This window comes from Trichogramma pretiosum, unplaced genomic scaffold, assembly GCF_000599845.2.
Source record: "Trichogramma pretiosum strain Unisexual culture from Peru unplaced genomic scaffold, Tpre_2.0 scaffold1, whole genome shotgun sequence".
In the NCBI taxonomy this organism is placed as follows: Eukaryota; Metazoa; Arthropoda; class Insecta; order Hymenoptera; family Trichogrammatidae; genus Trichogramma; species Trichogramma pretiosum.
In genome coordinates this window covers 6,154,378-6,181,870 of record NW_019641703.1, presented here as the reverse complement: position 1 = coordinate 6,181,870, position 27,493 = coordinate 6,154,378, and the positions used below count along the sequence as shown (strand labels likewise).

At 42.1% G+C, this 27,493-nt stretch overlaps 2 protein-coding genes across 5 annotated transcripts in view; one reads left to right on the top strand and one right to left on the bottom strand.

Moving 5' to 3' along the window:
* The first annotated feature begins 443 nt into the window (after positions 1–443).
* Positions 444–12,853, top strand: LOC106653962 (alkylglycerol monooxygenase-like). 2 transcript variants are annotated; one of them, XM_023462818.1, is made up of 11 exons: positions 444–716; positions 5,676–6,326; positions 6,444–6,571; positions 7,469–7,620; positions 8,106–8,209; positions 8,482–8,644; positions 8,955–9,106; positions 9,528–9,662; positions 11,204–11,317; positions 11,407–11,780; positions 11,865–12,853. In XM_023462818.1, the coding sequence occupies exons 2-10, from the start codon at positions 6,186–6,188 to the stop codon at positions 11,650–11,652; spliced, it is 1,335 nt and encodes a 444-aa protein (XP_023318586.1). In that variant the 5' UTR covers positions 444–716; positions 5,676–6,185; the 3' UTR covers positions 11,653–11,780; positions 11,865–12,853. The 2 variants fall into 2 exon arrangements, with proteins under 2 accessions (XP_023318586.1, XP_014229119.1); XM_014373633.2 differs by lacking the exon at positions 444–716 and adding an exon at positions 3,004–3,512.
* Positions 12,854–13,476: 623 nt separating this feature from the next.
* LOC106651230 (ankyrin-2-like) overlaps positions 13,477–27,493 on the bottom strand; it is a 33,630-nt gene continuing 19,613 nt past the window's right edge. For 2 of the 3 annotated variants that reach the window (XM_023462816.1, XM_023462815.1), the window contains 4 exons: positions 18,312–27,472; positions 17,651–18,242; positions 16,305–17,555; positions 13,477–15,785 (listed from right to left, as the gene is read on the bottom strand). In XM_023462816.1, the coding sequence (XP_023318584.1) occupies positions 15,481–15,785; positions 16,305–17,555; positions 17,651–18,242; positions 18,312–27,472 (11,309 nt within the window). In that variant the 3' untranslated portion in view covers positions 13,477–15,480. The remainder of the gene's footprint in view (positions 15,786–16,304; positions 17,556–17,650; positions 18,243–18,311; positions 27,473–27,493) is intronic. The other variant, XM_023462814.1, reaches the window with a different exon arrangement.

The following is a 27,493-nucleotide window of genomic DNA, read 5'->3' as shown; positions in this document are numbered from 1 at the left end:
ATGTATAAATGTTCGCGCGCTATCTCAGCTGCAGAAAAATTACACAAACTTTTTTTTCATTTTTACGGCTGCATTATGATTTAAGTCGCGAACGGGGCGCCCACGTGAACGATGTTGCATGTTTCAACGAGCGAGTGATTATACAGCTGATCGTCGAAGAAATCGTTACGAATTTATAAATCGCGCAAGAGAAAAAAAAAGAAAAATACGCGCGATAAGTGCGATTATTCGCGGCCCATTGAGAGAGAGAGCGAAAAAAAGAAACAACGATTACGATGCAAATTTTTCACGTCGCTCCACGGACGAATCGCAGTGTGCACGTGCACCAGTACAGCACGAGCCGCGCGTTTGTACTCGCAAAGCGTCACACACATATATAGTAGTGCTCTCTTTTTCGATTGGAATTGTTGGAATGGTACAGTGATACATTGTTATAGATATACAGGCCTTTGTCTCTGTCTCTCCAGCGATCTCTGAGAGCCGAGAGTCATCAATAATAATCGTCGCGATATTAGTTTCGAAGAAGTTCACCCATGAAAATAATTTACGATCGCGTCCGAGTCGAGTGATCGGTATAGGCTTTTCTTCTCTCCCTCTTGTAAGATGCAGTGCCATACATATAATAATGCATGTACATAATTATATAACGAAGACGACGACGACGATGTGTGCGAGCGTCGCGTGAGAAATATGCCCAAGATGCATACATATAGGCGGTGAGTATCAATATTATAAAGAGCCACGATAACTTAAATTATTATCTTGCGCGCGAGGGGGCTCTTATTGATGTACATAATATTACGCTGTAACGCGAAAAACGTGACGAAAATTCACGCGAATACGAGCGCGCGCGCGAGTAAATTTTTCCGCGGACTTACGTTGATCCTGCGTGCTCTACACAACATTATAATAATGCGCCAGGTTAATTAGAAACTGATAGTTTGAAACGCTTTAAAGTTTATCATTCTGAAATGATGAATTTTAAATTGTTTGCTTTTAGAAATTTAAATAGCCTGATGATAACAATTTGATTGTTTCAAAAATTGTAGACGATTTTTCGGATACCTCGATTAATACAATGATATTGGTTTGAGCCATCACCGCCAGATGGCGAGTGTACTTTTACCTACAAATCTGCAAGTGGCAAAGTCAAAATAATTGTATATTAGAAATGAATATTATTGTTGTAGGTACTCATCGATTTTCTTTGTCTGTACAAATTGAAAAATTCATTTTAATTGACGTTTCACATGTCTAAAATATAAAAAATTATACATTTTGGTCAATGCATGTCCAGTTCTAGTGAAGCCTTTACATCCAAAATACTCTTTTCTCTAACCAGCTCCAAAACTAGCATTGAAATATTTGACCACTTCTGCCAGTTGTGTACGCCGATCGCACACATTAGATAATCAGGAGGGGCAAAATCTTCCGAGTGAGTCCTCTTGTATTTTAATAGTACACAACGTATATGTAACGCTTTATAATTATAGTCTCGTCTCGAATCGAGAATGCGTAAGTAGGCAGAAACGGCAGCAGCGACGGCATCATCATCGTCCAAAGCTCGTGCGCGTATAGTCTCGTGTGCACGCGAAAGCCTATCATTTTCATATTACGACGCTGGCTCGCTCGCGCGCATTGTCAAACGTGTCAATTATAATACGAAACGATAATTCTCCTCGTTCTTTTTTTTTTGTTTGTTCCTTTTTATTTTTTCATCTCTTCGTCTTCGATCTGCCGACAAACGTTGACTCTCGGGTTTGGCAAATATTTCGTCGACGTCATTGTTAACACCCGGCTACTCGCCTTTTTATCCAAAAATTTTTCCATCGATTATTCGCAAACGCAACGAGACTACGACGACGATGATAAAAAAGAAAAACAACTACGAGAAAATTACCGATTTTCGTCAGAAATTTTTCATCGTTCGTCATTCGTAATTATAAACGCGGCTATTATACATTTGCTCCGCATTTAATCTCCGACAAAAAGACGACGATCGAGAAGAAGAAGAACAAGATGAAAGAGGAAGGTGCAATCGCCTGCAACAATGCCATGTTTTTGCGTCATGTCGCGCGCGTTTGCGCGATTATTTCGCGCAAATTTTCGTAAACGCTTAATTATCGAAGAAAATCACGTTGGGAGGAGGGAGTAAAAAAAAGACGGTCGGAAATAATTAGCGCAAACGCGGCTCGCCGAGCGATAACGATCGCGATGAAACTATAATTCTGCGTGTGCGCGCCGCCCCCCGTGTGGTCTTGGCTAATTCTAACGATATCGCAAGCGCGTACTCCTTTTTAAAAAGTGTATAAAATGAAAAAAAGCAGAGTGGCGGCGCGATGATGCACTCGCGTCGATAAAAATGAAGTGCGGTGGTGTTGAGCAAAGCGAGCAAAACTAGAGCACGCCTCGCGAGTCAAAGCCAAGCTTAGTTGGCAAATTTACAAAGTCTCTCTCTCTCTCTCTCTCTCTTTCTTTTCCGCTCGTTCGCGCGATAGCGTGCCGTGAATATGTCTGTGTGTATTCTGAAACTGCCTGCTGCACAATATATACGTTGCACTTGATTCGAGTTGGCATATTTATATATCTAATGTATGTGTATGCCTCTCGTCGAAAGACGTTACTTGGTGCATGTGGCACGTTTTAGTATTCTCCTCGAGTACACAATGTACGATATATATATAATGCATTATTGTAACCACACGCAAAGCCTACCTACACTTGTAAACGCATCAAAATACAGACTCTTTAATCACGCAGGCTTATGTGTACCTACTATAAACGTATACCGATCTCTGTAGTACGCGTGTGTCCATCCGTCCGTCTGCGTGTTTGAGCGTATGCATCTGTGTGCGTGCTGTCGTGCAGGCCTCTGCAGTGCAGCTGAGCTTCTTATATAATAATACCGCAGCGGCAGCGGCAGCAGCAGTAGCCGAAGCCGTGCTTAAACACGCCTGCCGTCGTCGTGTGCAGCAGCAGCAACAGTAACTCGCACCGCGATTATAATATTATAATATTAATATTAAATCGAGAGTCGTGTCGATATCGCGCGACTTTTATACTTTTAATAATAATGTAATGTATAAATCGGTATCGGACGATCGAGCGGCGCTCGTGACACACGCGTGTGGCACTATATATACAGAATATGCATCGTGTGTGCTCGCTCGCGTACAAAAATATTTTTAATACGTGCACGCATACGTAAACACACGTTCTCGCAGTGCCTCTCTGGAGGCTCGCTCGTATGATACTCGGTAATACGTCGGCGACGCAAGCGCTGCTGCTGCTTTTGCTGTCAGCGAGTATACAGCTCGCGAGTAGCAGCAGACGTCGACTCGCACCGCCGGCTTTTTTTTGACGCCGATGCACCGACGCGCACTCGAAGATTTTTGTTGTCTATGTATGAAACCGCGAGTGCTCCACCCTATTTTTTTATTTTTGTGCCGAAGGGAGAGACAAGTGCACGACCTTCGTGGGCGAAGACCTGCATGGAGCTGTGGTGCAAAGGGGTGCGTATATTTTGCTGGTTTCGTTGATTTTTCTTTGCGTTACTCGAAAGCTCGGGCATATTTTTACTTTTTATAGTGAGTTTAATTTCGATAATAGAAAATGCTTTTGAAGAAATTGCTCATTTGTATTCAGCATATGTAACAAATTGATGGAATGACATTCCAAGAGAAACGATCGTGAAACGACTCGACAATGCAGTCGTTGTTTGCTTTCAGTTTTGTGCAAAAAAAAATCATTCCGTCGACTCGATTATTTGCATGTAAGAAAATTCGCACTCGCAAAAAAAAAACTACAACGATCCGCATCATGATGTAGTCTGCAGCGGTCGTATTTAATTTTAGCAGCACGACTCCGCACCGCGCGTACATTATTCTCCTGTATATATAGCGTAATATTTGCAGAAGATATTTTGTTTGCTCTTTGATTCATATGTACGTATACGAGTCGCGAGGAACACGCGATATATATACTACGCGCGATAAATACCTCGACGCGCGGCCGCAGCGTTTATCTTGTTTTGAAAAATTTTTCAATTAAATGCATCGAAATGCATATTACCATATACATTCGTACAAAAGTTTACCGAGCAATTTCTCGATCCTGCACCGAGTCTCTCGAATTTGATTCTATATTTAAGCGACTCTTTAATTGACACGTACATTAAATTGAATTTAAAAAAGGCATCTTATTTACAATGTATCTATATTCGTAATACCTGAAACGCTTTCGGGCTTAATTATCTTCACGTGACTTCATTATGCGTTACAACTTCGTTTTCTGCAGTTTCTCGAACTTCCTCAAAAACAACAATATTTTTCCATTCCGCGCGCAACAACACAACACATCTCACGATCGTATGTGACTTTTATATTTTGCGTTTATACGCAAGTCATTCGGTGCACAAGGTAGCAATTTTCAAAAAAAAAAAAAAAAAAAAAAAAATGAAGAAGAAAAAAAAAACAACGATTTCGAGAGCGAAATTTACGCGCGCGAGCGCGAGATACAAACATGCAGATCCCTATATTTTAAGTACGAGTGCGTGCACCGACGTGCGTACTCAACGACAACAACAATAAAAGAAAAAAAAAATTAATGCCAACACGAGTTTCTCATTTGTCTCGATAAAGAGCATTGACTTACGCACGCATCGCGATGCCGCGACGACGACGACGACAATTAGAATTGGCACGTTTATCATCGATAATGCTCCGTATATATTAAATACTTATATATGATTCACGTTCTTTTTTTTTACGCATGTAGTAGCAGCAGCAGAGCCACCGACGACACTGCACACTGGGTCATTGATACTTATATACTACATACTGTATTGGTAATTGATCAAAGATCAGCCGCTCTCGCTCTCTCGTACACACACATATATTATAGACGCGCGCACGCGAGTGCAAACTTTTTTTTTCTTACGAGCTCTTCTTCTTCTCTTTTTTTTTTTACTTCTTTTTTTTCTTCGCTGTGAAAATATTAAAAGCTCGTAAGCCGAGCAATCATTTGAAAACCAAATAAAACCGAGCGGGATGACGCCATAATAAACATCGCTAACATCAGTGTCTGTCTGCCGAGAGAGAGACGATCGCGATGTGTATGTGTACAATCGTAATTCGAGCGATTAACAATTGATACAAACGATGATCTGTATTAATTCGGGATAAATAGAGAATGATCGATTGAACTATTAAAAGAGAAAAAAATACTATGCACTACTTTTAATCGTATAGTTGTCATTTATTTCGAGAAGTTACTTTGAAAGAAAAAAAAATAGATCGTTTTTGGGCGTGGGTATCATACACTGCACGCTTATAGGTGAAAATTGGCTGCAAAAAAATGTGTGCAACCGATACAAACGTTTGTAATTATACGTCGTCGCGCTGGTTTAAATGCCGCGCTTATGTAATATATAGCTGCACTACTGCGATATATAATAGCTCGCGTATCTCTCGTATATATGTATAAAAAATGCGCAAAGTACACACACGCATATAAAATTGTTTTTTTCTAAAAAAAAAAAGTCTGTCTCAATGGATATATAACGACTGGAAAAATTCAATAATTGCCCAAAACGGCGAAATTCTCTGTAATAGTCGCTAAGTTTTTTTTTTTCAACGTTGATACATATTAATAATGGACAACTCATTCGTTGACAGGTGTTAAAGGGTTGACGCAGCCTAAAATATAAACAATCAGTCATCATCAACATCGAGATCAACGACGATATTAAAAAACATCGTCATCGTCGTCGCTGACGTTGTGCCGCCGCCACCACCACCACCACCACCACCACCAGCGAGTCATTATGCAGTCTTCGTCTTCTCAGCTGCTGCTGCTGCGGCTGCGACTGCCGCTACTGCCACCGCTGCTGCTGCTGCTGCTGCTGCTGCTACTACTTCGGCCGCTATAAAAGCACAAGTATCACACACGCACCGCTGCAGTATCATATATAATTAATAATATAGAAGTTGTGCTCTGCCGCTGTTGCTGCTCTCGGGCTGCCAACGCACGCCAGGCGACGACCCGCGCGTGTGTGCGTGTGTCTGTGCATGTGTGCTCGTGTGCTGATGTGTGTGTGGTTCATTTTTGACAGAAGACTCACGTGTGTGCTTTGATACGGTGTGTTTTTTCTGTAAAAGACAATATATCTGTAATAAAAAGCGAGGATGAACGCGAGCAAGTACTACGACGGCTTCGGCCGACAATTGCTCGACGGCATGAGCAACGCGCGTATGCTGCTCTACCTCGTCAATCCGTACGAGTCGAGCTTCGAGAAGCTGGAGGACGTGCCGGATTATCAGAGCCAAGTGAGTAGAAAAATATTAGAAAAAAAAAAAATTTGCGCTTGAAAATTTTAAAATCATCCCCCCCTTCTGTGCTGACTCGTGCGTGCGTTTGTTTGTTTTGGTGCATCCTTCTCCCAGGTGTGGCTGTCGTTTTTCGTCCTCATCCTCCTGGAGAACGCCATACTCTACGCCAAAAAGGAGGCCAGCTTTCGGCTCAACGACCACGTGAACTCGCTCTCGCACTGGATCCTGCAGGAAACTGGACGGTAAGCGTAGGTAAAACAAAACAAAAAAAAAAACAACAACAACATCGGGCTGCACACGCTTGACATTGTGCAAATAAATATAATGTATCCATTAATACGTTAAGTGCACACGGGCCCACGAATCCCGACAGTTTTACGAGGCGTTTATTAATGTATAGGCGATTGATAAAATAATTATCCATTAGAGGTTTTTCAATGTTAGCTTATATAATTCAATTTTCTCATAATCCTTGGTGTCGGTCGCTTATCGAATCGCGCTCGCGCTCGCGCCGCCGTTTTTTTCTTTCTTTCCACAAACGGACGACGAGGACGAGGGGGGTTGGTGCGCAACAATTTTTTTCTCTCTTGCTCCGAAGATTTTTTTTTTCTTCAAAGTTTATCGGCACCCGCCAATGAGCTAAACTCGACGTTTTAACCGTTTACAGTCTTTGCTTGCGCGCACGGCACGAATGTAATAATGTGTAACGCGCGCGCTCATGGGTTATTTGAATAATCTTACATAAATTGTTACATAGTCTTTTTTAATTAACTGTCTCTCTGTAGCTTTATCTAAAAATAATGTTGAAGGTTTTCAGTGACCTCAAGTGAGCGCTCGCGCGCGGCCGAGATCGTCATAACAGCTTCGATATTTTTTTTTAAACATTTTTTTACCCGCGCGATTCGTTATTTTCCGACTATAAATTGTACATAATAATGTCAAGACTTCCAGAAACGTATAGAACTCCTTTACTCCGTATAATGTATGTGGACGATAGCGGAACCGATTTTTTTTACGTATACCGATCTCGGAAATCGGGGTTGATGTAAGAAGCGCTTAAGGTCAAGGTGCTCGTAGAGTAGCTCTTATTATTTATGTATCATATCAATGTTTATCATATGGGATCTCTCTCGTTATAGAATACTGTTTCGCGGAGCCGAGTACTACCTCTACATATCGATCTATGAAAAATTCCGATTATGGGAGCTGGCTTGGGACTCGCCCTGGACCTGGTGGGCCACGGCGATCGGCGTGGACTTCTGCTACTACTGGGTGCATCGAGCTAATCACGGTTCGTTTGGTATACATTCATTTGCATCTTCGTTGTACGTGAAACGGCTCACACGGCATCGGTTCGCGCTTAATAATAATGACTCAAATGCCGACAATCTGGTTTTTTTTTTTTCAAAAATATTGCCGCGAAATGAGAAATCCTCGAATTAATCAACGACGGCGTCGATCGCGCGATCGAAAAATCGTTACACACAAACCTGCTATGAAGCGCGCGCGAACGAGCACGTAATCATCCGCTACTATGCACGCGAGAATTTCAAATCCATCAGCGGTGACATTTCCGACTTATATATTCGCGCGACGATATATTGAATTTCGCGAAATAAAAAGAAAAACGCGCGCCGTTCTCACGCATCGCTCGCGCGTATCGCGCCATTATACATCAACTTTTAATCCTGCCGATCGGCTTCTTCCTTTTTTTTTATTTACCGATTTCTCGATTTTTTTTTTATTAATTTTATTTTCGTCTCCTTTTGCACGCAGAGGTGCTGTTTCTCTGGGCGCACCATCAGGTGCATCACAGCAGCGAGGAATTCAATCTCGTAGTCGGCCTACGCCAGTCGATACTCCAGCAGTGGTGCAGCTTCGTAAGTATATACCCGTATAACTCACACACACACACACACGTATGCGTATACATAAATGCTCGCATCGCGTTCGCGTTGTGCAACGCGTAAAATAGATCGTGTTGCAAGTTTTGTCTTACAGAAATGAAAGCCGATATAAATAATTTTTTTTTTGTCTTCCCTTCTTCTCTTCGTGTTTATTTACGGATCCCCATTTTTCGCGCGAACATCTCGCGCGCGCGCGCGTGAGAAAGAGGATTTTTGAGCTCAACGCAACAAAAACTTTTTTGCAGATGTTCTACCTGCCGTTGGCGCTGTTCATACCGCCCTCGCACTTCGTCGCGCATCACCAGTTCAATCTGATCTATCAGCTCTGGATACACACGACCGTCATCGAGGATTTGGGCCCGCTCGAGTTGGTCTTCAACACGCCCAAGCATCATCGAGTGCATCACGGTAATTATTTTAATCGTAAGCCGTGTAATCGCGGGACTTTGATGGCTCGTCGTTTGTTTTTCTTTTTTTTTCGTTAATATATATTACGTGTAATCTAATCGATGCCATTAGTTGTAAATTGCGCGCGCGAGGAAATAAAAAAAAAGTACACGACGCGAAGCAACGGATTATACGGAGCGGAGAGTAACAAACTCGATCGTAATTTATTCAACGTTTTCTTCTTTTTCACCTTTTTTTAATCCTCAATTTTTTTTTTAAATTAAAAAATTAATCATGCTCAATAGCGTGTAATGATTTTTTACGCACACAGGCTGCAATCTTTACTGCTTGGACACGAATTACGGCGGCGTGCTGATCGTCTGGGATCGACTTTTCGGCACTTTCGCCACGGAGAGGCCCAAAGAGAAGATCATTTACGGGCTGGTAGTCAGTCCCGAGTCGTACGAACCGCTATATCTTCAGGTAATATTTATACAATACAACGATACAATAATATTATCACAAATACGTTATATATGAGTTATGCAATTTGTACGAGGCGCAAAATTTTTCTTTCTTTTTCTTTTTTTTTTTCTCTCAAATCTCAAATAACACAAACGCGGTGGCGGCGGCGCGCGCGGGTGATAAAAAAATCAGAATGCAAACGAAGATTAGGCGTGTATAAATATGATGAAATTCCACGAGTAATTTTCACGAGACTTTTCGACTGCGCGCGGCTTCGTAATTTTATACTTTGTTTATTTTTTGTTTATTTTTATTTTTTTTTTACAAATGTACACGCACGAGCGCGCTCGTGCTCTTTCCTTTGAAATTTGTTCTCGTGTCTCGTCTGCAATTGAATTTTAATCTTTCTTTTTTTTTTTGTTCGTTCGACCGCGCGCAGGTATTCTACGCGCTGGGAATGATCCGCAACAGTCTGAGCATGAGTAACCTGAGCGACAAGTTGGCCGTGTATTGGAAAGGCCCAAGCTGGAAGCCCGGACTGCCGCGACTCGGCCTCGACGAGTTCAAAGTTAACGTAAGCACATACATACATTATTTCAATACATCGAACGCAAACGTCAATCAACAAACGTATCGATTTTCCACTATCCTTCGGCAAAGCGATCCGCGCTCAAAGTGAGAAAAAGTTGTAATCTCTCTCGCGAGCTCCACATTGATATACACAGAAAACGAACGAGAGGAGTCACTCAAACTGAATGAATCGCTGCATCCGCGCGCGTATACGAGAGATACGACGGTGGCAGCGAAGATCGCGCGAGAAAACCGACAATGATGGACTGCATAGCGCGGCGTACGTACGTAGGGAGATAAGATATTCTCGCCGCATTTTATAGAACAAAAACGAAGAAGAAGGAGAGAGAAAAAAATCGGTTATCTACTAAAAGCGGAGTGTACAGATCTATAAAAGCATATTTTTGAAATGAGACGATCTTTATACCCGCGAAAAAGTAGCTCATGGTTATACTTCTTTCATCTAAGCGCGCGCGAGGATGTCGAGATATAATTCAAAAGAATCCACGAATCGAGGACGCCGACGAGATGAATTTTAGTCAATGTAGTATAAGTACTCATAGAGCCACGACGATCGGTATTGTAAAATATAGCGATATTAATTAATTCATCGGTATAGCGTGTGATCTTTTTACGACGAAGATGCACTTGGCCACGACGATGGTCATCGATATGCACGATCATCTCGTTTTTTTTATGCTATATAAAACGCGTGTCGCGCGTAATTTCTATCGGTGTGTAGTTCAACGTTCAATGCGTAACGTCGCCTGCCGAGATACATGCACGTACGAAACCGGTTTTTGCAAATGTTAGGAATTTTTGCACTCGTTACTCGCGCGCGTATAATATTATTATTAACTCGCCATGCGCGCGTCCTTTGACACGATTTTTAGGAGGGTGCGTCGGTCGCTCGGCTCTGATTTGGAAGAATCGATCGACTCGTAATTGTAGGCATCGCGTGTACTATAAAATTGCCGTGTTTACCGCGATCAGAAAAACGTGTTTTTAATGGTTCATCGTATTTTTTTTCCTTTCCGGCGTTATTTTTTAATTTTCTCTCAACGAGGTTGCACCTCGTAATGCAACTTGACTCCCATAAAATCTAGCAGCGAGCTAACTGTTTAATCGAAACCGTATTTTGACTTATACAATTATTTTGACTTTGACACTTGTAGATTTTCAAAAATAAAGGTGCTCGCCATCTAGCGGTGGATTCTCAACATGGTATCATCGCATTCAAAGCGATTGAAAACTTCAGTGTCATTTTTAAGTCATGTAAAATGTGTTTGACATATAATTATTATAGTATAAAATTGCCAAAAACAAGCCAATTGATGATTACGAGCTTTGAATCATTTTAAGTAGCCATTTTTATTGTTGTTATTCGGCCGCAATGAATATTGAGCATTTCTACCAGGGATAGTACAAATTAGTAGCGTTAAAACAACTACCCAAAACCCATTATAGATTAAAAATAGTACAATTATAAATGATAAAAAAATTATAAAATAACTTTTCTCTTACAATAAATTGTCAACTCTTCAGGTCACATCTCGAATCAAGTACGATCCAGTTATTCCAACTTGGCAGAGCTGCTACATACTCTTTCACTTCTGCCTAGTTCTGTATGCCCATTCGCATCTCTACGATCACAGCATCGTGAGTACATTAAAAAAAAAACATTAATTTTCCATTTATCGACACGTATGATAAATTTCCACCATCTATCTTTTTCTGTTACTTTACAGGAAGCGCACAAGTACCTGACGGGTGCGATGATCGTCAACAACGTCGCGGCGCTGACGACGATCGGCCTGCTGTTCGATCGATCGCGGATAGCCGGTCTGCTCGAGCTGGCCCGCTGCTGCGCCTATCTGTACTTTTTGCGCGACCAGCAGAGCCAGCTCGTCAGCTACGTTTACGCGCTGTCCTGCTGCATCTGGATCTGCGACATCGTCAAGTCCAGGGCGGCGGTTCAGCCGGCCAAAGAATAAAAAATCGGCCGGCGTAAAAGAGTACACGTTAAAAACAAAAAAAAAACAAGCGACTGAAGGAGAAAATCGGATGTTATTTTTTTCTGCATAACATTTGTGTAGTATCCTATTCCCTTGCTTCTGTATAGGTAAAGTGCTCTTTGATTTATTTCTCTATCGTACGTATGGTTTATTTATAGACTTTTACCGATTTTTTTCTTTCTCCTTTTCAGATCTATATGAATGAATTGGGAACGAGCAAACGAGTTCTCGGCAAACCTGATGCGAAAAAATGTACAAATATATTATTAATATCACTATACACGCTCGAGCAAGGGATATGTATAATTTTTACAAAAATTTTCATTACGTACTATTTAAGCTCTAAGCTATATATAATGGGCCAGTAAAGCGACTCTATCGGATGCATTGATTATAAAAACTTAGTTTCAGTAGTGCAATTATCGAAGTAATTAATTTGTAATTATCTTTATATCTGTACGATTAAGTTTTCAAGGAGACGAAAAAATTAACGATATTAACGATAATAACAATAACCGAAGAAAAATATTTTTCTAGTCTGCGGAATCGAATTGAACTCTATGATATATAATTATGCATTAGCCCGCACTTCGTTGCTTTTGATAAAAATTTTCTAAAATCGACACACCTTCAAAGTGCAATACACACATATAGATAGTAATTATTATTTAAAAAAAAACAGCCCAACGCGATTACGTAAGACTCACGCGCGACCCCTCCGCTTTTATTCTCTCGTATACGATAGATATATATAATGTATGTTTCGTTACATAAAAGGACTATATGATAATCGCGCTTGATCTAGATTTTCTTATCGCAAATAGCTTTAAGAGTTCGTAGTTGTTACGCATTATACGCGAAGCTGTGAGTGTAAACTTTTTTTTCTCTCTCTCTCTCTCTTTCGTTTGTAATGACCGCAATATTTTTGTATATAATATAATACGGCGTTATTCAATGCGCAAGTTTTTGTAATTCGATCTATAATTTGTATAATTGTATTTTGGTACATTTATAATCGCGTATTAATCCGATCAATGTAAATTTAACGATAGTACGTTAAGGCTCACCCACGAATTACCTGATTTTATCGATAAGAGCGATATTTTATATCAATGAAATTTTGTTAAAAATCTTGGAAGAATCTATTTTTGGAATAAATACATTGTAACTATTTTCGAAATTGTCATCGCAATTATTTAACAGCCGACATTTGTTATGAAACAATTTTGATAATATATGCCATGTAGGTTGCAATTGAGAGGCGAACGGTGGAAGGAGAAAAAAAAACAATGCGCATTAGTTTGAAATGCTTATAAAACATGCCTTTTTTTTAATACAGCACTATATATTTATCATACAACTTGAAGAAACATACAATTAGCATTCCGATAAAACATGACGATATACAAACGCAATAGATTTTCCATAATATTTATAATATATTTATAATATTTTTTTAATTTAATTTTTTTTCTGTTTTGTGTGTGTTTCATTAAAGATAAATGTCGATAGGGCACCTTGGCGTATTCCCGAACAATGAACCGGAGGTGACGTACACAAAGCGACTCCCGCAAATATATATAATATAATATAATATATGTCAGAATTACAAATTTTGTCACATGTATATACCGTCGTGCGCGCGGGGGTAGAGATACACATACGCATACACACATCAACTTCATTATAATCAACCTGATGACGATGATGATGATGATGAGAGTGGGATCATTACAGTGTATTATTATAATATAATAATAAGAAATCGCTCGAGTTTTTTTTCTTCTTTTTTTATTCATGCTATCTCTTTCTCTCTTTGTCGCACGCCGCGATCTCTCTCTCTGAAGTACAGGTGAATTATTATAATATACGAGCGAGTTTGTGTGACTGATTTCGGGCATTCTAACGTACGATATATGATATTCAGTTTCAATAATGATAATAATCAATATATATAAAAAAGCGCCAAACGTCAAAAGCGAACGCGATCTTGTGCCGTTTTTCTCTTTTTTCGTTATCATTTGTTTATTTTTTTTTTCCGTCATTCGATATAAATTTCTCATCGATAGCAGAAGCGGCAGCTCTGCTCGATCATCGAGTGTTGTGCATTTATTAATTTTTCACTCTATACAAATCATAGCGTTCCATTCGCGACCTGTGTGTCTGTTTTTTTTTTTTCAAGTGTGTGTGTGCATTTTTAGTTCGCTGTATATTATCCTAGTATAATACCGACGAGGAGCTCTTCATCTTCTTCTTTGAACGTTCATAAATATGTATGTAAATATATCACTTTTTTTCGCTTATTTTTAATATAAAAAATCGAAACGAGCCATTAACTTATCGTATTATAATATGCCATGCCGCTGATTATCCGTTCGTCAAATATTATATGTATTAAAAATATAAACGAGTAACTTCAGGAAAAGAAAATAATGAAAAAAAAGTGCGATAGCTCGGACATCGATCACTTGAATTATTTTACCTCATACCACGTAGTACAATGCTAAATTAATTATCATGTCTCTTGTATACGCTCACTGCACGACGACAACAACAACAACAAAGAAAAAGTACATTTCGGCGCATAAATCATTCTTATACACGTATACCGATGCACATTACGAATACACATATCACATCGACGAGTACAAATGTTTTTTTTTGTTTTTATGTAACTATAAATTTTAGCAGCGTAGGAAGCGATTTAATGCGCGTGTATATTTATATATAGGTATATCATAATATACGGCGTACGTAAAGAGAGAGATGGGGAAATTTATGTATCTCGTTAATTTTCATAATTGCAAAGATTTTCCATTTATAATCATCGGCCTATCCGCGTCTAATATATATTTAAAATTACTGCCTGCGATCAAAAGCGTAAAATCGTTTATTAATGCTTCAATATAAAACGAGAGCCTCGCGCCGTATTTATATTTAGACATTCAAGTATCACAAAACAAAAAAAAGGTGAAAAACGTTTATTCAAGCGTTGTCGTCGTTAAATTCTTCGATATATAATTCTCTAAATTATATATATATATACGCGTATAGTTTAAAGCTCACTCAGCGCGCATATGCTTCATTTTATTTAATTCATTTATATTTGTTTCATCTTCCGTTTAATTCTGTTTCGCGTACACACATAGACACTAGTACTTAACTTCTTTTCTTACTCTTCTCTTTTATTTATTATTAATTAATTTTATTTATACACAAACAAGCAGTCCAAAAAACGACAAGTACATAATATTTTTGTTAATAATATCGCGAGTCTTTTTTGTTTCTTAAACAGCGATGGTATTTCAGCGATTTTTACTCATTTTATACAATGTAAAATTATGTCTCCCGTTAATACTTACGTCGATATCAAGCTCCAACAGCTAATATGTATAAATTATGCTATTATTCCATTTAAATTTTTAATTTCAAACGTATATAAATGCGTCGTTCTGTATTTCACCGTTGAAAGGCAAACAAAACTTCAGTATCTTTGGTTTTTCTGACTAGATAGTTTCTCCCTCGATCATTTTTCATTTATCGTATATATGTTAATATAATATAAATGTGCAGCAATTTCTCTCCATCGATAAAATTGGATTTCAAAAGAATCATCTCTCAGCTGACTGTTTGGTAAACATTATAAAATGTTTTTATTTTTTTTTTATTAAAATTCCTCGTGGTCCATTATCTAAAAATACAAGCACACCGGCTCTATTAAAAGAAATTTTTTTTTATAAAAATAAAAATATATATAAAAGCGTGACTCGTACCAACACATTCCTCCTTCGACTTCTTTCTCGAAATTTAACTCTCGCTGGCGCTGCTCTTGTCCTTGCCGCCCAAGCTCGAGTCCTGCGAGTCCTGCACAGGAAACTCAAGACTGTCCGAGGACACTCGGCTGCTGCTCAGGCGCTTCTCGCCCTCGCGCGACGGACTCTTGACGTTGTTGAGCGAGTCCGAGCTCAGCGACGGCTGATTGAAGGTCTTCTGGAGCTCGAGCGAGTCCGAGCTGCGACACATGATGCTCTGATAGTTCTGGGCGCCGGTACCCTCCAGCGAGTCCGTGCTGGTCTCCATGAGATTCAGCTCGGTCGATCCTCTGGATGAAGCTGCGCGCAAAAGATTAAAGGAACAAAATTATTTATCATTCGTTTTCTTTATTTCTTAAGGAGGACCCACCCGAATTCAATCCTGTTTATTGAAAAATATGAAAAGTAAATTTTAATGTGGAGTGTTTTGTTTTCGATATTCGGAAATAAGCCTCTAGTACATTTAATTATTAAAATTAGTTCAGGATTTATCTATAAAGAGTTATGATTTTAAGGTCCTACTTACGTCAACGAGAATGTTATATTACCAAGCTGTTTGAGACCTTAAAGACCCAAATTGGTCAAAGATAGCATTCAGATTTATGCAACCCAAGTCCTAATAAATTATGAAAAATTAATCCCCAACTAATTTGCAGTAATTATGGATATCTTTTCTGATGTAATAACATTATTCTTTATCGAAATAAATTTTTCATTCTTCAATTTAATTTAATTTCAATGCTAACATTTAATTTTCACGTCTTCCAATTAACAAGATTTAATGTTTACTCAATTTATCTATACCCATGCTCTACCTACCTTTTTGCGACGAAGCTCCGGGCGAGAGTACCTGCACCTGCTGCGTCGTCGTAGTCGTCGTCGTCGTCATCGAGCTCGAGGACACGCCCGCGGCCGCGTGAACCACCGTGACCGAGCTGCCGGCACCTGAGCTCATGGTCGTCACGCTCGACCACTGCTGCGTCGTCGTCATCGTCACTGTTCCGTCGTCGCCGGCCTCCTCGCCGCCCGCCTGACGCAGCTCGTCGATGTGCTGCACGTTCTCCTTGGCCATCCTGATGATGTCATCGATCTCCTGGATGCGCTTCTCGTAATCGTCCGAGCCCGAGGTGCTCGGATTGAACGAGCCCGCGGCGCTGCCACCGCCACCCTCCTGTCCAGCAGCCTCCGCCTTGATGATCCTCGCCAGCTTCTCCAGCTTGAATCTGTTCTCGGGGCTCTCGTTGTCCAGCAGGTCCTCCTCCTCGCGAGCTCGCAGCTCGATCTGATGGGCGTCGCGGCAGGCGGCCTCCAACGACTCGAAGTCGCGCACCGACGAGACGCTGGCGTCGTCGTGCTCCGATCGGCTGGAGTGATAGCGTCGCGGCAGACTGCCGTTGCTCGCCGAGGAGCCCTGCGAGCCGCTGCTGTGCTGCTGCTGATCGCCACCGGCACCACCACCGCCGCCGCCGCCGCGTCGCTTGTTGACGTTCTCCAGCGCGACGGCCGTCTCGAGATGCTCGAACTCTTGCAGCGAGCTCAGCGACAGATTGTCGTGATCCTTGAAGAGTCGCTTGGCCGCCAGCGACTCGAAATTGTCGGGCGTGCTGCCGAAACTGCCGCCGCGCATGCTGCCCACGCTGCCGATGGACTCCTTGCCGAGGCTGCCCAGTCGGCTGCTCGCGTCGAAGTCGGCGATCTCCTCCTCCTTGATGTCCTCGAGGGGGCCGCCGCGCTCGTACTCCATCTCGTAGAGGCGCGCCTCGTTCTGCTGGAACTGCATCTCCACCCACTTCTTGCTGCCCTCCTGATACTGCTCCTCGTCCGAGTAGGACTGCGAGTACTCCTGGTCCTCGCCGCCGGACACCTGGGGCGGGCTCTCCACCTGGTCCTCGGCGTCGAAGTCGAAGAGCTGCTGCTCCTGCGTCGTGACGCCGCGCGACGACGACGACGACGAGCGCGCTTGACTACCGCTGGTTTTGGTGTCTTTCTTATCGATAACCAGATTCTCCACGTCGCGATCGAAATTTTTGTTGCTCGTGTATTGCATCGAGCTAATTCTGATTCCCTTGCCTTTTTTCACAAAAAAATAATAAAAAATAAATACTCTAAACCTACGGTTGCTTAATTTTTTTTTTTTTTTGCTTAAGATTTGTGGACGACTTTACCTTCGGAGTCGAATTCCTCGGCCTCGCGGCCGACCTCCTCGACCACGACAAAGTCGTCGATGAGATCCGGCTTATCGACGAGCTCGAACGAGTCGCTGTCGGACTTGTTATCGATCTCCTTCTCGATCACGGTCTCGAGCGAGACGCCCGACATCGACGACGAGGTCATGCTGAGCTGCTGCTGCAGCGTCAGGCCCGAGTCGCTCGTCACCGAGCTCGACATGACGTTGTTGTCCTCGAGCGAGGACGATAACTTTGGCTGCTGCTGTTGTTGCGGCTTTATCTCCAACGAGTCGGGCTCGAACGAGTAGGGATCGTGACTTTTCGTCGACAATATGTTCAAGCTGTCGAGCGGCTCGCTCGATGACGTTGTCGTCGTTATCAGTGAGGCCGACGACGATGATTTTTTGTTGGCGGTGTCCTCTACTCTGGCCAGGATTAGATCGATTATCTGACTGGTTGTTTCCAGAGGATTGTCTTTTTGAAGTGAAGCTTCTTTACGCGCGTTTTTCGCGGAGTCGGTTGCAGCGGGGATGGGAGCGGCAGTTTTCGTTGATTCTACCGTTCCTTTGTTCGATGAAACTTGGCTGATCTGTAAACGAATAAATTATGAATTCTCAGTATATCGTACATCTCCTCGAGTATTCGCTGAAATACTTACCAGCTCGGTGAAGATCATCTCGCTCGAGCGTTTCATCAGACTGGGAACGGAAGCCTCAACGGTACCCACCGCCGCCGGCTTTCCCGCTGCTACCGCTGCTACTGCCGTTGTTGTCACCACCTGCTGCACCGCGTCATCGTCGTCCAGGATATTTTCCAAATTCTCGTCGATGTCGTCCTTGTCGAGCTCGGGCTCGTCGGCCATCAGCGTCTCGCTGATCTCGCTGGCGCTGTCGAGGCTGCAGAACTGGCCCGAGCTCACCGACGTCGCCGACCTCATCGAGTCCTTGGAGCTGAGGGTCTGCGCCGCGGTGAGATAGTCCTGCGACGTGGCCTTGGACGACGAGTGCTCGAACGAGAGCATCGCCGTCTCGTACTCCGAGGAGGACTGGATCATGGTGGCGTCGACGTCGGCCGACAAAGGTCGACTGCCGTGGCTGCGATCGTAGTCGAGCGATTGATAATTGCTCTCGCTGCTCGACAGGTCGGCCTCGCTCTCGGACGTGGGCTGCTGCTGCTTCTGTCTGCGAGGCGCCGGTTGAGGCGGTTGCAGAGAGAACGACGAGTGATCGTCTTTATGAGCCGCTGCTGCTGGTGGAGCCGTGGCCTCGTCGGAGCTCGATCGGCTCGCGGCTACGGGAGACGTCACCGATATGGACGAGTCACCGCCGCTGCTGTCCTTGCCCTTGTCCAGCGTTATCGAGATGGCCTCGCTGGCACTGGTCGCGATACGAGTCGACGCTGCTCCCACCTCGCCGCCACCGCCGATCTTCTTCGTCTCGGAGCTGCTCTCGGTCGAGCTGCCGTCGCCACGGCTGAGTCTTCGGGGCTTGGCCACCGGCGACGACGACGACGTCGTGGAGAAGTTCTCGGACTCGCTGACACGCTCGCTCGACGGCGCCTTGTACAGGAACGGCAGCTCGTTGGGTATGGACTCGGGCTGCAGTCCCACCAGCTGAAACTCCGACGGCGAGTCCTGGATCTGGCCCACCACGTTCTCGCCCGTCTCGGCGCTCAGCTCCTCGATCAGGTCCTGCTTGGCGGCCTCGAGATTCTCCTTGACCTCGGCGATCTCCTTCTTCACCACCTGATCGAGCACCGTGATGGCGTATCTCGAGCTCATGTCCACGACGCCGCCACCGCTGTCGCTCTTCGAATCTTCCTTCTTCGTTTTCGGTGAAGTATTGTGATGGGACGAGGATGATTTTTCCCGCTTTTCCGCTCGCTTCTGCTCCTCCAGACTCTTGGCTTTCGCGTCGAATTTGCCCTCGCGCGGTGGCTCGGTTCGCGTGGGTTTCGTCGTCGTCTTGGTAGGATCGTCGGATTGCTGCTGCTGCATCGAGCTGTCGTACTGCTCCTCGCGCAGCTGCACCATCGGACTGTCGCCACCGCCGCCGCCGCCGCCGCCGCCGCCGCCGCCGCTCTCCTGAAGCCGAACGAATCGCTCGCTCTCGATCACGTTGACGGCGGTCTTGATCAGATCGCCGCCGACCACGGCGACCTTGTGTCCCTCGACCTTGAACTTCTCCCTCTCGAGATCCTCGTCGGTCATGCTGAAATTGAACGATCTCGCGGCCATCTCCTCCAGTCGGTCGTCGGTGGGCGTCTTGGCCTCGTACTCGCGCTGCAGCGTGTCCATCAGCTCCTGACAGCTGATGTCCAGCTTGTTCTCCACCAGCTCCTTCTCGAACTCGAAGTCCGGCTCGGCCGCCGGTACGATGGTGAATCTGGGCTTGGTCGTCGATTTACCGTCGGCTTCGGTACCTTGTTGCTGCTGCTGCTGTTGGGCCAACAACGACTGGTACTCGTCGAGCTCCTTGTCGAACGCCTGAGACGGCTCCAGATGTTCCTTCACCTCGAGCTTCTCCTCGCCCAGTATCCACTCGACCGGTTTGATCTCCAACTCCTTGACCTTCAATCTGGGCGACACCAGAGGCGGACTCTCCAACTCGAACGAGTCCGTTTTCTTTCTGATCACTAGTTGCTCGAGTCCCGAATCCAGCCTCGTATTGTTGACGTCATGCGGCAGCGAGTAATCGACGTTCGTACCCTCGGAGAACGTCGGGCTGTTGGCGTTGAACTCGCGATCCAGCCGATCCAACGAGCCGACGGCCGGACTCTCGTGCATCGTCGTTGCGTTGCCACCGACGATCTTTCTCGACTCGGCGGACGTCAGTTTCCAGTCGTCGACCTCGATCGACGACGAGATATCCATCGAGTCCTGTCTCGACTGGCCGTCCTGATCCGGCTCCAGTATCTCCAGAACTCGAGCTCCCGACAGCGATGAGACGAATTTCCCATCGACGACGGCGGCTGGTGGTGGTGCTGCTGCTGTTGTTGATAGCGGCGCCTGAATCACCTGAGACGACAGAGAAGACTCGTCTCGGGTGAGGATGTCACCGCTGAGACTGAAACTGATGCTGTCGCGCGTCGAGCTGAGATCCGTCGTCGTGGTGTCGTCCAGCAGAGACGAGCCCGAATTCAGTATCTCGCTCTCGGAAAATTTGGGCTCTCGCGCGCCGGTTTTCATTGTATCAAAAGTATCGCCGAATTTGTCTTGCATCGCGCTCGACGTTATCACCGTTGTGCTGCCGATCGTTTCGATGGAAGTGGTACCGAATTGAGTATCCAGTAATTTTTGAGCACCAGATACAATTTGCGACGTTAACTTGACGTCGGAGATCTGTTTGGCAGTATCGAACGATAGTAATTCGCTATTGCTTAAGGCACTTGTATCCGTGGACAATGTTAAGGCTTCTTTTGGACCACTCGCACTCGAATCTTTTACGGCTTGTTTCTTCGTGTCGACGCTCGTTGACGTCGACGACGACGAGTCGGATTCTTTCTTTACCGATTTTATCGAAGTTTTTGGAGACGAGGTATTATCGCTTATGGACAGACTCGACGATCTGGATGAATCTCGCGAAGAAGTTGGTCTCTTCGGTACGGATTTGGGAGAGTCCTCCTTCGAATCGCGACGGGTCGATGAAATCGTGGACTTCGATGGAGTTTTCGGAGAAGGTTTCGATGAGTCTTCCTTGGAGTCGCGCCGTTTGGCAATTGATTTCGACGAGGGTAAATCGTCTTTCGATTTTTCTCGTGTTGGTAATTTTTTCGGTATCTCTTCTTTGGACTTTTCCCGTGCCGATAGTTTTTTCGGTGTCTCTTCCTTAGATTTATCGTGTTTAGCCATGGACGATGCCGTTGGCGAATCGAACCTGGATTTCGTTTTAGTAATTTCTCCTTTCGAGGCCTCTCTCTTGACTCCGATTTCATCCTTTGATTTTTCCCTCTTTGGTATGGTAGATTTCGGTATTTCGCTTTTGGACGATTCCCTTTTGACTCCGATTTCGTCTTTGGATTTTTCCCTTTTTGGTATCGTCGATTTTGGTATTTCACTCTTTGAAGATTCTCTTTTAACTCCGATTTCATCCTTCGACTTCTCTCTCTTTGGTATCGAAGATTTAGGTATTTCACTTTTTGAAGATTCTCTCTTGGGAATAGAAGTTTTTGGTATTTCTCCCTTCGATGCTTCTCTCTTGATTGCAATCTCATCCTTAGACTTTTCTCGCTTTGGTATCGAAGATTTGGGTATTTCACCTTTTAAAGGTTCTCTTTTAGGAATTGAAGATTTAGGTATTTCTCCCTTTGATGCTTCTCTCTTGATTGCAATTTCATCCTTAGACTTTTCTCGCTTTGGTATTAAAGATTTAGGTATTTCGCTTTTGGACGATTCTCTTTTCAATCCAATTTCGTCTTTGGACTTTTCTCGCTTAGGAATCATCGACTTTGGAATTTCTTCTTTAGAAGGTTCTCTACGAGGTATCATAGACTTCGGTATCTCACCTTTTGAAGTTTCTCTTTTCAGAGATTCAGCAGCTTTTGATGAATCAGAAGATGAAGAGTCGTGTTTAAGATTAAACTCATCTCCTGACTTTTCTCTTTTAGGAATCATCGACTTTGGAATTTCACTCTTTGAAGTCTCTCTTTTAATTGAGAATTCATCTTTAGAATTTTCCCTCTTTGGTATCATAGATTTAGGAATTTCTCCTTTTGATGCTTCTCGTTTCGGTAACATAGATTTAGGGATTTCACCCTTCGAAGATTCTCGTTTTGGTATCATAGACTTCGGGATTTCTCCCTTCGATGATTCTCTTTTCGGTATCATGGACTTGGGAATTTCTCCTTTTGAAGTTTCCCTTTTCAGAGAGAACTCTTCCTTTGACTTTTCTCTTCTGGGAATCGCTGATTTAGGAATTTCACCCTGAGATGTTTCTCTTTTAGGGATACCTGATTTAGGAATGTCACCCTTAGAAGTTTCTCGCTTCATTGAAAATTCTTCTTTCGACTTTTCTCTTTTCGGAATAGCTGACTTGGGAATTTCGCCTCTAGAAGTTTCCCGTTTCATTGTGAATTCTTCTTTCGACTTTTCTCTTTTAGGAATAGATGATTTAGGAATCTCACCCCTAGAAGTTTCCCGCTTCATTGAAAACTCTTCTTTCGATTTTTCTCTTTTAGGTACGGCTGATTTTGGAATTTCACCCTTCGATTTTTCTCTCTTCAAAATGATTTCTTCTTTCGATTTTTCTCTGACTGGAATGAAAGACATTTTTTTGGCTTTCTCTTTAATCAACCTTTCTGTTTCTTCAAAGTCTCTTAACGATCTCTCTTCGTCACTTGAAAAGCACAATTCTGACGATCTGGCCGTTGCCAAATCATCTCTTCTCAAAAGCGGAGATGGTGTAGATTCTATTTTCGATTTGTCTTTTGCACTTGAAATCGAGTGATCAGATAAGTCACTACTTTCTTGTTTAATTTTTTCATTCAACAGTCTTTCCGTTTCTTCAAAATCTTTGAGCGATCGCTCATCATCACTAGATAAAGAGACGCCTGATAATCTGACTGATGATAGAGCATCGTGTTTCAGTAGGCCTGGACCAGAAGGTGCTTTCGATAATGTTGATACTTGTGAAGGTTCGTGTTTACCCTTTTCTTCGATAAGACGTTCTATTTCTTCAAAATCTCTCAATGATCTATCATCATCGCTTGAAATAGAAACTTCTGATGATCTAGGATCTTTTAAATCAGGTCTCTTCAAAGCAAGGGGAGAATCTTTGAATTTCTGATCAATTGTTTCCGGAGATGAGCTTAGAATTTTACTAGTTTGCTCAACCGTTGACAATTTTGAATCAATTAATTTTGCATTATCTTTTAATAGTTTTAACGGATCTAATATTTGATCATTTTTAATTTCTACTTTTGTTTGAGATTCATCTTTCATAGAAACTGAAGCTGTAGTAATAGTAGTAGTTGTAGCAGCAGTATTAAGTGATTTTTTATCCGCTACATCTATTTTTGACACGAATTCATCCTTCGATTTTTCTCGTTTAGGAATCATTGATTTTGGAATAGCTCCTTTAGAAGTTTCTCTTTGTAAACTCAAAATTGGGGATTCCTCACTCTTTTTATGTTCTTGAGAGGATTTCGTTAACCCAATATCCATTGGTTCTTGTGTCACACTTGAGGAAGTGACGCTAGAAACTGTTTTTGAAGCCAAAGATTTTACATTAATTTCATCTTTCGATTTTTCCCTTGTTGGTATCATAGACTTTGGTATCTCTCCTTTCGATGTTTCTCGTTTTACAGAAATTAAACCAGCATCACCAGTTTTCGTTTTGCCTGGCGGTGATTTTAAAGAGATTTCGTCTTTAGATTTTTCCCTTGTTGGTATCATAGACTTTGGTATTTCTCCTTTCGATGCTTCACGTTTCACAGGAATCGTACTAGCATCATCAGTTTTTGTTTTGCCTGGCGGTGATTTCAGAGAAAATTCATCTTTAGATTTCTCTTTTTTAGGAATCATCGATTTTGATATTTCATCCTTTGAAGATTCTCTTTTAACAGTGGTAGATGAAGATGATTTTGAAACATCTACTTTTGGTGGTGAACTTTTCGGAGGAGAACTTTTGGGTGGTGAACTTTTTGGAGGCGAACTTTTTGGTGGAGAACTTCTCGGAGGTGAACTTTTCGGTGGAGAACTTTTTGGCGGAGAACTTTTCGGTGGAGATCCTTTAGGAGGTGATTTAGATTTTACCGGTTGTATAGTCTTAGCTTCAGATTGTTTTTTCGCTCCAGGTACTGCAGTTTCTTTTACCGGCGTTTTTGCTGGCGTTTTAACAGAAATTTCTTCTTTAGATTTCTCCTTTTTAGTCGTAAGTGTTTTAGAAACATCATCTTTCGAAGTGATTTTATCAGTTTTAGTCGTAGATTTTTCTGGTAAATCTTCTTTCGATTTTTCCTTTTTAAGTAAAGTTGGCTTTGAAACATCTGCTTTCACTGGTGCTTTGTCACTTTTTGATGGAGTTTTAATTGGTATTTCCTCTTTAGATTGCTCCTTTTTCACTGCAGTAGGTTTTTCTGGTTCTTTTTCGTTCTTTGATGTGGTTGCAGCTTTCGTGTCCTTGGGTTTATCTTTAGGTTTGTCTTTTGTTATTTTCTTATCTTGAGCCTGTGGTTTTTTATTTTTCGGCGGAGATGCTTGTTTACTCCTTGAGATAGAGGGTGCACCAAAATCTCTAGTAATCATAGTTGAAGGCATCGAAGTTATAGATCTATCTTTTGGTTTACTAGATACTGCCATTATCGGTCGTGAATCAAGAGGTATAGTCATAGAAGTTGGTCTTTTAATTTCTTGGGAAGATGAGAAATCAGATGAAATATCTTTATCTTGAGATTTCATTCCAATATTTAAATCTTTTGGAGGCGATATCCTCGAATGATCCTCTTTCATACTAGAATGTACAAAACTATCCACAGCAGCTACATTGGTCTGAACTTCTGAAATTAAATTTTCTGCCTTTTTGGCCGTGTCCTGAAGATTTAATTTCTGAACATCAACATCCCCGACTTTTTCTAAAGTTTTTGATGTGGATGATAAAATATTCGTTGGAATAACTTCCTTTCCAAGATCTTTCTTCACTGATGTGTCTTTTGAAACATTGGGATCGACTTTTCCCGTTGCAGCGGAAACATCAGGAACAATAGGTATTTGATCTTTTTTCGATGACGCGTCCTTTAACTCTTCAGTTTTTTCAATACTTTTTATGCTTTTGACTTCTGAAGTTTTTTCTACAGACGACTTACTGATCACTACTGAATCAACTTTAGTTGCTGTAGTAATTGTTTCGCTTTTCACCGAAGACGTAGCTGCAATCAGTGTTTTCTCACCTTCTGTTTTCAATTTATCCAAGTTAATATCAACTTTTTCCTCGACCTTTTTCTCTTTTGTACTGATTGTTTCTGTTTTTTTCTTATCGGGTGTTTTTTCCATTTTGTCAGATTTTCCTTCCAATCCCATAACATTTTTCGATTTCTCCGACTTGGGAGAAAATTTTTCCGTTTTTGGTGGTGATTTAGAAAGCTTTACTTCTTTTGGTTTATCTTTTTTAGGCGGAGATTTTGATAATAAATCTTGAGGTCTGTCTTTGCTAGGCGGTGATCTAGAAACCAAATCTTTTTTGGGAGGAGATTTTGACATCGTACCTTTCTTAGGTGGTGATTTCGAAAGATTCTCATCCTTTGACTTTTGTTGTATAGGAATGGGTTTTGAACTTGTTTCTTGTTTTAGTTTTTCTTTACCAGGCGTCGATTCTGCAATTTTATTTTTAGATTTTTCTTCTGACTTTTCTTGTTTTTCGGATTCATCCTTACTTAAATGTGTTACATCTGTTTTTATGTCCCTATCTAATGATTTTCCTTCGATTAACTTCTCTGTTTTTGCTTTAGTTTCTGAAACGTGTGATTCAGTTTCATGAACTATTTTTTCAGGTAAATCAGTTTTCGGCGCGTCAATCTTTGATTTTTCAGTTTCTGCGTCTTGCAATTTCTTTTCAGTCGACTTATCTTTATCTAACTCCTCAGTGATTTGAGTTACAGTTTCCTTATGTTTATTTTCGATCGATTCATCTTTCTTTATTTCAGACATGGATACTCGCAATTCTTCTTTTGCCTCTTGCAGTTTCTTTTCAACGTTTTCTTGCATTTTCGTCTCTTTTGCCTTACTTTCTTTTTCCATGTCCGTTTTCCCAGTCGACAAATTGTCTCCAGCTTTACTTACTGTTTCTTTTTTAAGTACAGATGATTCAGTCTTGACAATGTCAGCAACTTTTTGTTCTTTTGCCTTTATTATATTTTCTTTTTTCTCGTGTTCAGTCTTAGCAGTTTTGATATCTTCTTTTAATTTCGACTCTTTTTCAGCTGCTTTTTTCGCATCCGATTTCGAGGCTTTATCCTCTTTTTTGCGACCGAAGAAGCTCTTTTTCGGCTCATCTTTCTTTTCATCTTTATCAACACTTTTTCTTCCGAAAAAGGCTTTAGAAAGAAAACTTTCCTTCTTTTCTTTTTTAGGTGGCTCAGCTTTAATCTCACTTTTTGAATCTTTTTGTTCAGTCTTTTTCTCGTCCTTACTCTTCTGTTTCTCATCATGTTCCTTTGACTCGTCTTTCTTTTCTTCTTTTTTCTTGTCTTTTTCATCTTCTTTCTTAATTTCTTTTTTGGTCTCTTTAACTTCACTCTTTTTCGTTTCTATTTTTTCCACTTTCTTTTCGTCCTTTTTAATCTCCTTAGTTTCCTTAGTTTTTTCTTCTTGCTGTACAATAACTTTCGATTCAGCTGTTTCAGCAATATGTTTCTTCAATTCTTGTATTGTTTTTTCTTGAGATTTTCCTACTCTATCCAGGGTATCTTTTTCATCTTCACTAGAAAATGAAATACCTGATAACCTTATTCCACCAGCTTTTCCAGATTCTTGCGACGACTGGCTTATTATCGAGTTTCTTGCCGCTGTCGTTTCTTTTTGAATTACTTCTTCGAAGTAATGCGCCTTCTCGGCGACTGTGAATTGCGATACGTCAACGCTTTTATTCATCTCCGCTAATTTCTCAGCTGCAATTTCTTCCTCGGTTCGTTCGCGAACTTCACTCAAACATTCACTGTCACTGTCGTGATAAGTAAGTTGCGATGTGTGGGAAACTTCTGATTCGCTGCGCTGAAAACTTTCTCTTTTACTCTTGGCCATATCTTCCCAAAATCTCCTTTTTTCAGGATATGTCTTTTTCTCTGGTGCTGGTGATGCTGTGATGTCTTGCAGAATAAATGAAGAATCTGAAATAAATCGAATTCGAA